This window comes from Dermacentor silvarum, chromosome 2, assembly GCF_013339745.2.
Source record: "Dermacentor silvarum isolate Dsil-2018 chromosome 2, BIME_Dsil_1.4, whole genome shotgun sequence".
NCBI lineage: Eukaryota > Metazoa > Arthropoda > Arachnida > Ixodida > Ixodidae > Dermacentor > Dermacentor silvarum.
Window position 1 is genome coordinate 233837317 of NC_051155.1, and position 13866 is coordinate 233851182.

Consider the following 13866-nt stretch of genomic DNA (forward strand, 5'->3'; position numbering starts at 1 on the left):
AGTTGTCCGTAATAATTTTGATTACATAGTTTAACTTACAATGCGCTATAGTCTAGGCGTGACCTTTACTTCATTCCACCCCAACAAATGCAGGCGCCACGGTCAGGGATTGAACTCACGCTCTTGCTGTTTATAGGACGGGTCACCGTGATGGCTCGTAAAACTTCTCAGTGATGTATTGTGCGCTCGTGCGTGTATGGCCTTCAGGAACCGACAGTTCTATAATACCGTATTGTATATTTGTGGAAGCATAGCCTTTGCATTAGAGTCTACAATCTCCAGACACTGCCTTTGTTTTTTCATTCACGTTCAGGCACATATATTGTAAAGATATATTCACCCTTCGCCACCGCGTTATTTGTAACGGCTTCTAGACATGACTGGTTTCTCGGCAGGACGTTCCGCACACTTACTTCGGGCGCCGGTTACTCCGGTGATCATGAATGATAGCGCCGCTTTCTGACGCCTTATTTGTGGCACTGCGGTAGGTGACATGGGCGTTTTCATCGTGTTCGAGTAAATTGATCGCACTGGCGGAATGCACTAACCGGCCCTGAGCAATAGCTTAATATTCATTAAAAGCAGGTCGTGATAAGCGCACATTTACTCCACACTATGTCAGTCAGTCTATCTCACAAGGCAACGCCAAGCATTTACAATTGAGTGATGCCGAAGCTCACATTGCATTCCGTTTGTGTATATAATAATGGCATGCGTCTTTTTTTTTCTTCTTCTACTTGCGGCTTTTCAGGATTGGCCGAGATGCACAGCCGATCGAAGCATTACTCACACCGGCTGCGCTCCGGGGGTGGAAGATCCGTGAGGGCGCCCGACCCGTCCGAGCCGTCACCCTACTTTGACAACAGCACCTCGAGGAACGTCACCACGAGCGCCGGCAAAGCAGTCTTCCTGCCTTGCAAAGTGCGCCACCTGGGCGACAGAACGGTAAGCGCCCAAGCCGGATGATGCCGTACTAGTCCGCTGTGTTCCGTACACTGAAACATAAATGTGCATGATAAAAAAAAATTTAAGTGGAAAACACACACCGCTTCTCGTGATTACTATACTCGCGGACAACTTTCTGTGGCAATGAAGGGAAAGCTACGGCGCCTGGATGCTGCACATGTGTTAACGCGCCAAGTAGTACGGCAGCGTTTGACAGGGCTTTTGGTTCCTCGGAACAGACGCTGAATCGACACAGCTTCCACGAGTGATGATTTCGAGTTTGCCCCGACGCGGAAGGAAAAAGACGCAAAATAAGTAAACTTTAACACTCAGTTGTGTGCTCTGTCTTGTTTAACTGTTGTTAATAAGGGGTTTGTGTTCTCTCTACCCCAGCATAAACTTCCGAGGATTAAAACGCGCGACTCTTTTCAGAAGCGCTCTCACTTCTGCGCGCTTTGCCTCCGCAGCTTTCCCTTCATTGCCACAGAAAGTTGTCTGTGAGTATACAGGGACAGCGTAACTGTCTCGCTCAAGGTGTACACGTCAGATGTTAGGACGCCCGTCTCACCATGCCTTTGTTTATAGTAAGTTTGCATCGGGCGATGCTTCCGATTCTCCGGCGAACTCTTGCGAAACGTCAGTCTCAGTGCCATGTGAAGAAAGCACTGCTAATTCGATTTTCTATGTGCACTGGCTCCTATTTCACGATAGCGTACAGCGAAAGCGAACGTGTCGTTCACTTAGGGCATGGCACGTTAGCGCTTCAATGCACTCAAGTGAAAAACGGCAGCATACATGTATATGAACTATGCATCGCACCACTAGTGAACGCAGATGCCCTGCCAGACAAACTTGACGGATGCCGGAAGCAAACGCTCGCAGCTCATGTTTTGTACCGTTTATCGCCACAGACAAAGCCCGCAAAATTTGGCATATTGTAATATCGCAGGAACTGACAATGTGACATGAAGGGGACAGGTAGTGTTATTTGGGTAAGCTACTCGGTGAGTTCACTCTTTTAGTGAAATTTTCTAGTACGCGGGTTGCTTTATTCGGAGATAGTTTCACGTATTAACACGAAAGTGTTTTATTCCGGGGTCCACCAAGACTTCACTGACGTATTTCCGTCACGGAAATACGTCATAGAACATAATACAAAGAAAGAAACCAGAAGAAAAAGTTCCACAAACATGCAAAATTTGGGAATCGAACCCACGACCTCTCGGTCCGCGACGATAGATCGCCGAGCGTTTAACCCATTGCGCCACAAACGCATTCGCAGAGAGCTACACAGACGCGCCTTATATATCTAACACTCCTCCGTGTACCCGCGCTCTTGCTCGGGGCGGTGCCGCCGCCTATGAGCAGAAAAGAGAAGTACTGCATTATGACACTAAAGCCCGGGATACATGGAGCGAACTTTCTCGACGAACTTCACGCGTCAAGTAACGACGCGGCGACACGACGCAGGATGTTTGCTGTGTTGCAATACATGCGGCGAACGCCGCCGCGCGTTGGCCGCCGTGTTGGCGGCGGTCCCGGCCGCCCGCTTCGAACTGAATTTGGCGTTGTCCTTGTAGAATTCACTTAGTTGGAAGCAAATGACTGCGTAAACGGCTTTCGCTTAGTCTCAGGCCGCTTCGACGACAGAGTATTATGGATAACCTTGAGTAGTTTTCGAGATCGCTTCTCGTTTCGAACGCGTCTAAGCCTAGCGAAAGAAATATCCGATGCCAACGCCATCTATCGGGGAAGTCGGGAGATAGGCATGACGACAGCATGTGGCCTCTGAGATCAGAAGATTTCTGTTGAAGGTTGTTGTAGAGAGCTTGCACTGCTTGTCTGTTTCCTCGCAGATCAGCGGATATGGGATGTACAAATACAACGCGATTCCTGAGAGATCATACTAGGAACTACTCAATCGGTGCAGAGACATGCAGACACGGCAACACCAACGCGATTGCAGACGACGCGAAAAGGCGCGCGCGCGCGAAACACCAGCATGCATTGCGACCGGAACTAGTGCCTCCTGATTGGCTGTCGTCCACCGCTGCGCGCTAGACGCTTCCGGCGGCGGCGTTCGCCCGACGAAAATGTTTGGACAGGCAGATCGGCTGCGGACGGCAAATTTCTTGACGCCGGCCGTCGGACGTTCGCCGCCCGACGAAGTTCTTCGCTCGGACGCCGGTTATTCGCTCCATGTATTCCGGCCTTAACGCGCACCGACAGTGAACGCTTCGGTGGTCTCAGTACTACGACGCCTCGATGCCAGCATTCGAAGGGACGCTGGCATCAAGAAGCACTACCAACGCCACCTAGGTGGCGTTCACCGTACTCAGCACAGCGGAGCGTGGCCTCCGCAATTAGCTCTGAAAATGTTTCTGAAGTTGATCGCGGAGGCTGCAATTACGACGCGCTGTACGCGCTGATTTGACTCGGTGACGATTCAGTTACGTGCTTTGTCTTGCGCGTTGTATTAGTGTGTCAGTTACGTGCTTCGTCTTTCGCGTTGTGCTAGCGTGTGCAGCGTAGTGCAGCTTCCATATGCACGACGGTTGCTCATGGTCATCGACGTTGGTAGTCGTGATGGAGGAGACGTGCCACCAGGCGTCAGCGTGGGTGCATCAACGCCTAAGGGCGCTTTAGCCACAAAATTTCATAAAGCGTTGAATAATATGCTCGCTAATGATTATTAAAGTGCAATAAAAAAATGTCACAGTTTCGCCCTAAGGGCGAAGCAGTGAATGCGATAGCAACACAGCAATGTCATACGAAGTAAGGTGAGCGGCTTTGGTAGCAATATGAATTGTAGTAAACATGAGCTGATTAAGTAAGCAGGTGTGCTGCGGCGTAAGTAGACCGACATGAAGAGAGACTCGATGACCACGAGAAGGCGCGTGTGAAACGGTGGTGTTTATGGGAAGCGCTTCCCGTGGGCAGCGCGCGTGCGAAGGGACACACCTGTAGCGCTGCACTGCCGATCCGGGCAGCATTACATGTGTAGCGTGCGTTGGAAAATGTGGCCAGACTATTACTAACTAAATGAACAAGCGTGGTGTGAGCGCGCACAAACAAACATGAATAGATCACACTGAATGACTGCAGACAACGACTGTCAAAACGCTGGCAGCAAGCGCATATATACGCCGCAGCAGCGGGCGAAGGTACATGTACGTGCGGTCTATCGCTTCAACGGAAACTGAGCGGCGAATGCACGGCGCATAAATGTCAGAGCCGTGTGGAGATAAGAGACGGTGCGGACGAGCGACGAGCGCGGTTGTTGGCAGCGTAGAAGTGCGCCCCCCCCCCCCCCCTTCCCCGCGCTCCCTCCGGCGCTGGCTTCCCGCTTCCTTGCTTGCGCGTGGGTGATTGGGTGCGTTCGCTCTCCGTGATAGCGCGCGTCCCCGCACGCTTCCGCTCGGGCATACGGCGCGCGGCGAAGATTTTATCTATAGGGAACCTCACGGCGACGGCGACGGCGACGACGACGGCGACGGCAGAAATCCGGTAGAAGTGTTCATATAATTGCTATCGCAATAAAACTGCAGGCAAGGGCAGGCCACTGGCCAGGCTCCGTAACTGCCCCAGCTATAGGTATGACCGATTAATCTTTTTATTCGATTAACGAGTAATAATTCATCATTCTAGCCTTTAATCGAATATTAGCTTTCGATGAAGGGTTTATCATTTATTATTTGATTCATAAAAATATCTGCCGGTCACTTTAAAAAGGTTTGAAGGGTAAGCGGAAAGCTAAGCCGCTAGTGGAAAAAAGGCCGCAGGTTCTTCCGTACGTGCATAAAGTGGCCCACAACTTAAAGAAAGTGGCCAGCAGGTACAAAGCACCTATTGTTTTTTCGGCTCCACGGAAGCTTGCTGGCCTGTCCCAACGCATCTCAGACCCGCCGAAGCTGAGCCTTTGTGGTAAAAATTATACAAGGCCGTTCTGGCTTGCGCGGTCGGTGTGGTGTAGGAAATTCTACTTAATTGCGGCAGGATATACATCGGCCAGACAGCCTTTTGCGTCAATGATAGGGCAAGAGAACACGAGCTGTCTGTCAAGAATAAAATTAATGCACATTTACATATGCACTGTGATTCCTGCACGTGTGAGTCAAATCTTTTTCATATCCGCATTCTTGGTAAAGGCAAAGATTCCTTGGCACGGGAATTAATGGAGAACTATTTGATCAACATGAAACATGACGTCTCTGTCAGCGATACGTCTGTGGCATTACGCAGCTCTAAATGCCAGTTTCTGCACTGTATAATTGGATAACATGCAAACTTTGTTTGATTAGTGTGCGCGAACGTATGTGCGCACCTGTTACCTTCGCCTATAAATGTGACCCCATCTGCTATAAATGTGACCCCATCGCCTACAAATGTGACCCCATCATTTTTTTCCGTCCATGGTCGTGTCATAACTTTGCCGAATAAGGTGAACAAATAAGCCCAGCAACAAGTATTGATAGGTTGAAACACAGCTATCTACATTTTTAAGGCCCTAATTTAATGATTGAGAGATGGAACCAAGTTTAAAACTTAAGTCTATAATAGTTTGATAAAGTATAATCTTTAGCTTGTTAAAGACTAAATATAGTTGCCACTATAGTGGGTTTTGAAAAGATAAAGAATATATGTTACACAATGGCACTTAGTGCAGAATTGAATTAGATACATGGCACTGGTGAGTCCCTCTACGGTACAGTTAAACAAGAAATAAGAGAGATGGCAAACGTGAAAGGTGAAGTCCAACTAAAATGTGCAAGAAATTGCAATATGCACAGGGGGAAAGAAAATTACTGGTTTAGGATATAAAACCACATGCTCTTTTCTACAGAACAAAGGAATGTCAACTACCTGGCATGTTTGGGTGAAATCGACAGCTCCTTTGAATAGCCACACAACTAGCCTGCGAGAATAGAAGCTCAGACGCTATAGATTTACTGGAATCGACACGAACTCCATCGCTACGTCAAATACATGCTCCAAACCGGCGAGCACGCTGTACCACCTTGTTAGTGGAGTGGGAGTGGCACGACGATCAACGGCTGGGTTGCTATAGTATGTGCCTTGAATAGCGAGGGCATTTCAAGCTTCCGGATTTGGGTGGCGTGGTGGCATGTGGGGGAAGAGAGGCGAAGTGCTCGGCTCGGCATCACTCGGGACTCGAAAATTTCCAACAGTCGACAGTCTCTCTACCACAGCCGCACAGTCACTGCTTATGCGCCGTCATTCCACTACGATTTCAGTATTCTCATGCCACTCCTGTAAAACATTCGTAAACGATTATTCCAATTGGTCTGAGCAATTAAGTCACTAAAATGAAACATGAACACCAATGAGGCTTAATAGTTTAGCGGGATACATTTAATAGATTCAACGTTTACCGTTCATCGATACCACCAACCCACTGTCCCACGTGGAAGGCTGAGGAGCGGAAAGAAAACGAGGAAAGATAGAATTAGGAAGAGTTATTCATTGAAGCTCGAAGTACCGAACACTGTATTGTACTTGAAAGTTCCCAAAAGAAGCAATGATTGATGGTGATGTTCCAACAAGAGCAATGGCCATTAACAATAAGACACTTTGCTCCATGAAGAGTTCCGATATTATTTCTTGTCGTGCACAATTTTGCTATCTTAATCAATATTATCTAGGGTCATTCGAGAGGAACTTCATGTGATCAAGCTGAGCATTAATACTTTTTTTTTTCATGAAGCATAACAATGTTAGATGCAGGCCACATAATAAAAAATGCCGATTTAAGCATATCTAATAGATCAGTCTGATATCATAAAGCTAATCTATCTCTCTCTCTATCTATCTATCTATCTATCTATCTATCTATCTATCTATCTATCTATCTATCTATCTATCTATCTATCTATCTATCTATCTATCTATCTATCTATCTATCTATCTATCTATCTATCTATGACATGTCTATCTGTCTGTCTACCGCGAGTAGCAGTGGCTGGAGTTGGTGCATATGCTTCTTGCACATGAGTGTGCGTATTATAGGAAGCGGGAAGAAAAACAAATGATTGACGACCTGGCTGCGCATTTCAAAAACAAGTTGACCCACCCTGTAAACGCAGTCTTTCACGCGTTACTCGCGCTGTTAAGATAAATAGGTGCACGTCCTTTAAGCACAATAAACCTATCTGGGCAATTGTGACACTTTACCAACCCGCAAAATGCGCAATTATTTGTCATTACGCCCAGATTGCTATCTATTTATGGAGCCTCATTCGTCAGCGCTTTATTAGTGAAGAGATATTGCTACCAGAATAGCCAAATTTGCCGTTACCACTTTGAAATTTCGTATAACAAGTGTCGTCATATCTAAAAGGAACAATCACACTTGTACTCTCTCCTTGTAATAACAAAGAATTATATTGATTACTGACTTCCTCAGTTTCTGTACGAGAGGCTGCACGCACCTTCCCGATTTAATTATTAATTGGTTTTCACTACTTTTGCTTCGCATTATAGGGAATCGGTGCACCATTCTATCTCATTTACAGCTTTTTTAAAGGGTAACCCTTTTCATAAAATAAGAACATAAGCAATATGTTCTTTTCACGTCAGTCAGAATGAGCTTGCTGAAAAATCAAAAGCAGAGCTGCCGACAATGAAAGAAAATTCTTTCAGTAGACCTTTGCGCACTTTGCTTCGTTTAAATAATTGTGGAAACTTCAAAGTAGCAACTGCCAAAGAGACAAGAATTTGCATAATTTCGTGCATTGACGCTTCTCTTTCAACTTTTTGCTGCCACAGCACCTTTATTCTTTTACTTTCTTTCGTTCAACGTTTGAGTTTGTAAACTTCGGATATGCAGATTTTTTTTTCTTCATTGAAATCCTATACTAACGCGAAAAAGGCTCAGCAATGTTTTCGAAAGCTCAGCGCTTAATCAAAGTTGGTCCTGCCCCAGCAAGATAAATTCTTTGCGTAGCAGTGAATGAACCGAGGTGGGCTTGTTTGTTATGGCAACATTATCCTTCCCGCATTTATTGTGCACCTGAGTGTTTTCTTTTATTTCCATCTCAGAACTGCAGCCAATGATCTTTTGTAATGAGTCCGGGCAGAGTGTGCTTATTTTGTCACTTTTCACAGCAAAGCGAAAAAAAAACTATTAGGAATTCAAAATAAATACAGGAAAATATTTTTGGAACTTATTGTGTCTCCAGGAACTGAAGGATAACTGACGATAAACTAAAGGCGGCGGATGTCATTCGCGTGTTCAGATAATGTCACGAGCAATTAATGAATCGCTAATGAATCATGGGCTTATGTGAACGCAGGAAACCCTGCGTAGTATTATACAAACGGCCTTCATCGTAAAGATCAAAAAGATTCAAGCGTTGGTGAGGGTTATGCTTTATTGTGCAATTAATTACAGAAGGAGAGTTGCGACTTGGACAGGTTCATACGGCATTTTTTGAAACACCTAGTTCAGAACAAAAGTATGAGATGCTTCAAGGGGACGCACACGTATGTGAGTCCTTTTACTGTGCCCTGGGTTTCAGCGCAGTGATAGTTGTTTCAAAACATAGGCGTAAGAAGCGAAGATACCTCATACCCAATGTCACTTCTTTTAACGAACGTAATAATCAATGGCGGGATTATTTTACGGCAGTGGTAAATCCTGATAGCTGAGTCAAGTCCTGAGAATAAGTGCTGCTGTTCTCGTTTTGAACTGGTCAGAATCTGCGAACAACCAAGGTAACACACAGGTGAATATGACGATGGGTGTCTACAAATAGAAATCCAAGAGAAGCAAAGGAAAAAAAAAAAAAGACAATAACAGGCTAGTTCTTGAAAACGCTAATCAGAGCACCAAACAATTGGTGCTGGCCGTCTGAGACTGCTTCTCAAATGCGGCCACTTCACGTTCTCGTTTAACGCGTTTTCTTATCACTGTAATACGTATGTGCCCTTCCTGCATCGTCAACATCGCTGTTACTTAAGCCCGTGCGAGTGCGTCAGAGAACAAACAATCTATTTTGCTGATTTGACTATACTAATAAACGCCAGGTGGCTTTAGCGCCTGCTTTATTCCCGAGCAAACCTATCTGGAATCCAGCTTTCTTGCTACGTTGCGAAATAAATTTATTCCAGTTGCCTTGAAATTTTGACGACGTGACACCGCTCGCCTTTATCGTATAGTTTCTTTGCCTTTATGTATCATCTAGTCCTCTGATTTTTGTGCATGAGTAACCATTTCGTTGCCATCTTCGATACTGCCATCATAGGAGCACCGACAGAGGAGATGTCACCGTCATTAGACGCACTGTCGGCTGCTCAAAATTTTTCGCCCTGTCGGGCCCCCCAGCAATCACAAAGATACTCATGCCTTATATTCAGGCGCGTGCTGCTACTACGCGAACTTGGCTGGCATTCCTGTGTAGTACGGGCTCTAATTCTAAGTATTTGTTTTCCTTGCTTTTTTTTTTTTCTCGACACAGCCTTAGTTTGAAATGTCGCATTGCGGCGTCGTTCTTCGCGTCTCGTAGCTGAACAGTGCTCGCGCTTTTATATCTATTTCGTTTTTGTTCCTTCTGTCACACCGAATTCTTTGGGTACGCACGCGTACCTTTTCCGGAGCCCTGTTTCGGGCACTGAAGCTAGTCCTCACTTTTGCAAGAGTGCGCGCGTGCGCGCAGCGGCAAATCTTCCGCTAGCATTGAAAGCAGCACGTGTTCCCGCATCGTCAGGGCATTATTATTCAGGCCGCACTCGAAGCCGTACTGGCGCTGCTCGATTCGGCCCGAAAAACATGTGAGACGCGGTGAAACCGCAGTTGAGCACTCGTCAGAAAGAAGCACAAAAGGAAAAAGGAGAAGAGGAAATGAAAAAAAAAATGGAAAGAAAAGGGGGATGAAGGCAAGGAACGCCAGGAGAAAGGCTACAGAAACCTCCGCGGACTGTGTTGCTCGTGCAGTCAGTATTCTTCTCCTTCGGCGCTCACATCTTGCGCCATAGCACGGAGGCGAATGGGAAAGAAGTAAGGACGAGACCCGGTACAAAGTGCGGAGGTTAAAGTAAAATAAAGTGCAACTTGCATCAACCGAGCCAGCGAGGAAGACTCCGGAGAAAGCGGCGTGTTCGGGAACAATCGCGCAGTCAGCTTGAGGAGTTTAGGTTTTGCTACGCCGCCGCGGCTCTACAGCGGCGTCGGCCGTCGAAGCTCCATTGTTGTGATCGAAGGACTGTCGCGCGGGCGTCGCTGTACGGGCGTCGCTGCATGTACTCCTGCCGTCGCTTTGTGTGGCGGCCTAATGGTGGCTGGAGGGCTCGGAGCTTTTGTGAAAGAAACCTTTCTTTGGACCTGGAACAGGCGCGCAGAGAGGCTTGTTACGCTCTCTTCAGGCCTATAAAAAAAATAAAGAGTAAGCGGAGGGAGGCGCGCACGATGCGGCTTCTGGTCGCGGTATTATGCGCGCGTTTAGGGGTGGGCTTACCGGGTAACAAGCTGCGAGCGTGCTACTTTACGCACGCGGGGGTTTCGGCAAATAGGAGGACACACTTTTACTACACGCGAGAGTTTGCAGCGGAGCAGCCTGTGCGCTTTGAATGGCAAAAGCATTAGCTATGTGGGAGTCTAGATTGGTGATACTTTTTTTTTAGAAGACAAAGTAACTATGCAAAATATAGTTGCCAGAGCTGAGAGCAGTTTGGATTTTTAGGCTGCCATGATATGAATTTTGGGGGCCATTGTTATATCAGCCAGGATTTCATCATTTCGGTATGCCGCATTGTCTCCTTCATTTCACATAACTAGTAGCTACTCTGACTCATTTACCTAGACACAATGAAACTGTTCATATATCTATAAATAATAATGCTAATAATATGTTCAAATAATTCATATTCGACGCACCACTCCAACGTCACTTGAATTGTCCATAGTATGTAGAGTCTACGTTACTGCACTCTGCTGTATTGGAAGTAACATGACATCGTTGTTTAAGTAAATCGCTTTCAACTATCCATTACTTGTACACTGTGACTACAAAAAGTTAAATTTCAAAAATATATTTGCATTTCTTTCTTTGTTTAACGACTATAATTGTACCAAATCATGTATATTTTTTTAAGATAACATAGTAACTTTGGTAGCACACGACAACGTAAAACAAATATACCGAGCTTTAAAGCAATTATGCAGATGCTCTGGTAAATAAGCTAGAGCCTCAAGAGGGCACGTATTACATCTAAAGCTGTAGCGCACACTAAATATCAGCCTATACTGCTTCTGGTCATTCGTGTGATTCACATTGTTTTCACTCGCATAATATTGTTATGCAAGTCCTATATATGTATTCATGTCTTTCCTGTAGACTTGTCAAAGAGGCTCAGCATGTCCTCACGCTGTCTTACATAATCAGCAAGAGCGAAATTCTCCGAAAGGAAATCTGCAATAGCCAGGGAGACGAACAAAATTAAGCAAATAGCTGAGCTATTTCTCTCTTTAGCGTTCCTGGCCACCTGCCATTTTGATCTTCGTTTACTGCAGTTCGCAACTTTCGTACCTTGCTTTATGGAGCCGACCACGCTTTTCCCACGTGACACACTGTTTCCTTTTTTTTTTTTTGTATGAGGCATGCTTCTACTTCCGGTCTCTTGCTTTAGCTGAGTGTGCACTGCACCTCATTATGCCGGTGTCGGGTTACGCTTTACTTGACACTCTATGTATTGATCTTCTCTTTTTTTTGTATGCACTTCGCGATCACGCCACAGAAGCGTGGCGCGCTTCGAGGTGTTCTCCGGCACGACCACTTCCGCTCACTTGATGGATGGGACTGGGCGCGAGGGTTTTTAGTTGCTCGGAGCGTCTAGGTCAGCTCTTGCGTAACTGTCCATTGTTTATACGTGCCGTTATCGACATTTCTTGCCGCATGTCACGTTCGCCGCACTTAGACTGTTGTCCTGTGCTTGCTCGACGTAAGTTTGCGTGTACTATAGCATTCTCTTGTGCGTAGAAAATGATAGTGACAAACAGTGCAAAATCCAGGCAGAGACGAGTAAAGCAGCATTTACCGGAAAAGGCAAATCTGTCTCAAAAGCAAGACATAAAAATGAAATAAACGGAAATAGCGACTTCATGAGCCATTCCACTCTGTGAAGGTGGATGACAAGCGAAGCTGTATACATGGTATATCTAAATATACAACACAGAGGTACATAAATGTTTTAGTGGTGTTCATTTTTTCACGCAAGTTACTATTGCTTTGTGGTCGCTATGGTAGACGGCCACGGGTTCGGTGAACACGATGGACAGCTTCTTGGCGAAGGTCAATCCAAACACGAGCCCCTCGTGGTCGTTGGCACCTTGGGATTGGTGTAGTGCTGTTTCCCTAACCGTTCGACCATAAACGAGGGCAGCCATTTTTCTTATGGCCGCGACACGTCCAGGTTGAAATCGCCAACGACGAGGACTTTGTACGACTTCGCACCAACTTTTGCCGACTTGTCCAACTTTGCACGATCTACACTAACGCAGTAATGTCTATACAAGGGCGTGTCGGGCAGAAATACCAACCACGCTTTCACGTTGGACTTCTTAAATAGTCCCCTCTTGTACCTAGGCTTCGACAGGAGACAGCGTTTGAAGTGTACCTCAATGGCGGCGGTGTCGGCAATCTCGCGCGGAAAACTATGCATGGTCTTCTGCACGCCGATCGGTACGTTGACCACTTGCCCTTTAATGTCAAATTGTCCGCTGCCGTGCGTGAGTCACTGTATGCACATGAACGGAAGGCGCGGCGCAATCACTCTCTCCTCGACAGTGTTAAGCTTGGGCAAGTGCGGAGGCAAGGAGGGATGCACGTACGTACCCGTTCGTAGTGCTGTGACGACTCACGTTACCCTTTACGAGAGCGTCCTTGCACCTACTGGACACTCTAAACCTCGCAACGTCCTCCTCGCCGGGAAAGCACCGAGTAAACAAGTCCACCGCCTTCTGCAATCGCTCTTCCGACCGTATCCCGTTGATTTCGGAGAGGTCGTTGTCGAACCACAGCCAATCGCAAACTGTACAACTAGATCAGAAGTTACGGTCAAGAAATTATCTCTTGAACCTCGCGTAGGCACCATCGAGCCCTCGTGCACCTTCGTTGCGGCCAGCGTCGTCGGCTCTGTGCCGTCTCTTGCGCGCAGCGTCGCGGGCGCGTTCTTGTCGGGACGGCGAGGCGGGAGGCGCGACGCCGACGGTCACATTCACGCCACTGCTCCCGGCGTCGTTCCTCGGAAACTCGCTGTTCTTCTGGCGTACGAACCACTCACGGCGTCCCTTGGCGAAGGCGGAGCTAAAGTGGGACCGCAACTTCATCTACTCGAACGTATGACATTGCACGCACGTGCGCGTGTGCTATATGGGTAAATACGTTCGCGCAGATGTGAAACGGAGCCAGGTGTGGAAGAAGACGGCGACGACGAACGCGCGAGCAGTGGCAGAGCGCGTTTGCGCGTTTGCACCGAGGGGTGCAAAGGAGCTGTGGAAGAAGACTACTATGCTGGCAATTCCTGATAATGATAGGTTTTGTTCGCGGACATGTTATAGTCATATACAGCTTCGCTGTGAAAGATGTCGTGCCACTTATAGATCAGTTCTCTTAAATATAGGATGTATGGGAGCTTGTAGTGCTTTTAGTTGGCACCGACCACTCCTTTTACAAAGAAATATCTAAGCAAGGCCAAGTCAATGGTAAAATTACATAAAGGCACACCTAAGCTTCAATACAGGGTATGTTGAGAATACGTTAAAGCCGTTCAGCTTCTTAATTCAGTGGAAATAATAGAGTGTGAATATTGAGCTTTTGTATTTGCCTTCTAGATCAAGGGGAGCTCATCAATAGATGCGATATTTTTGGTCATCTGCCAGTGGTATTCGACTGCCGCGATAGTACA

General features: G+C 46.7%; 1 protein-coding gene across 2 annotated transcripts in view; it reads left to right on the plus strand.

Annotated features, from left to right (window-relative positions):
* The window catches only part of LOC119442871 (cell adhesion molecule-related/down-regulated by oncogenes), a 312322-nt gene that overhangs the window by 232800 nt on the left and 65656 nt on the right, over positions 1-13866 (plus strand). For both annotated transcript variants that reach the window (XM_037707916.2, XM_037707915.2), the window contains exon 2: positions 752-945. In XM_037707916.2, coding sequence (XP_037563844.1) covers positions 752-945 — 194 coding nt within the window. The remainder of the gene's footprint in view (positions 1-751; positions 946-13866) is intronic.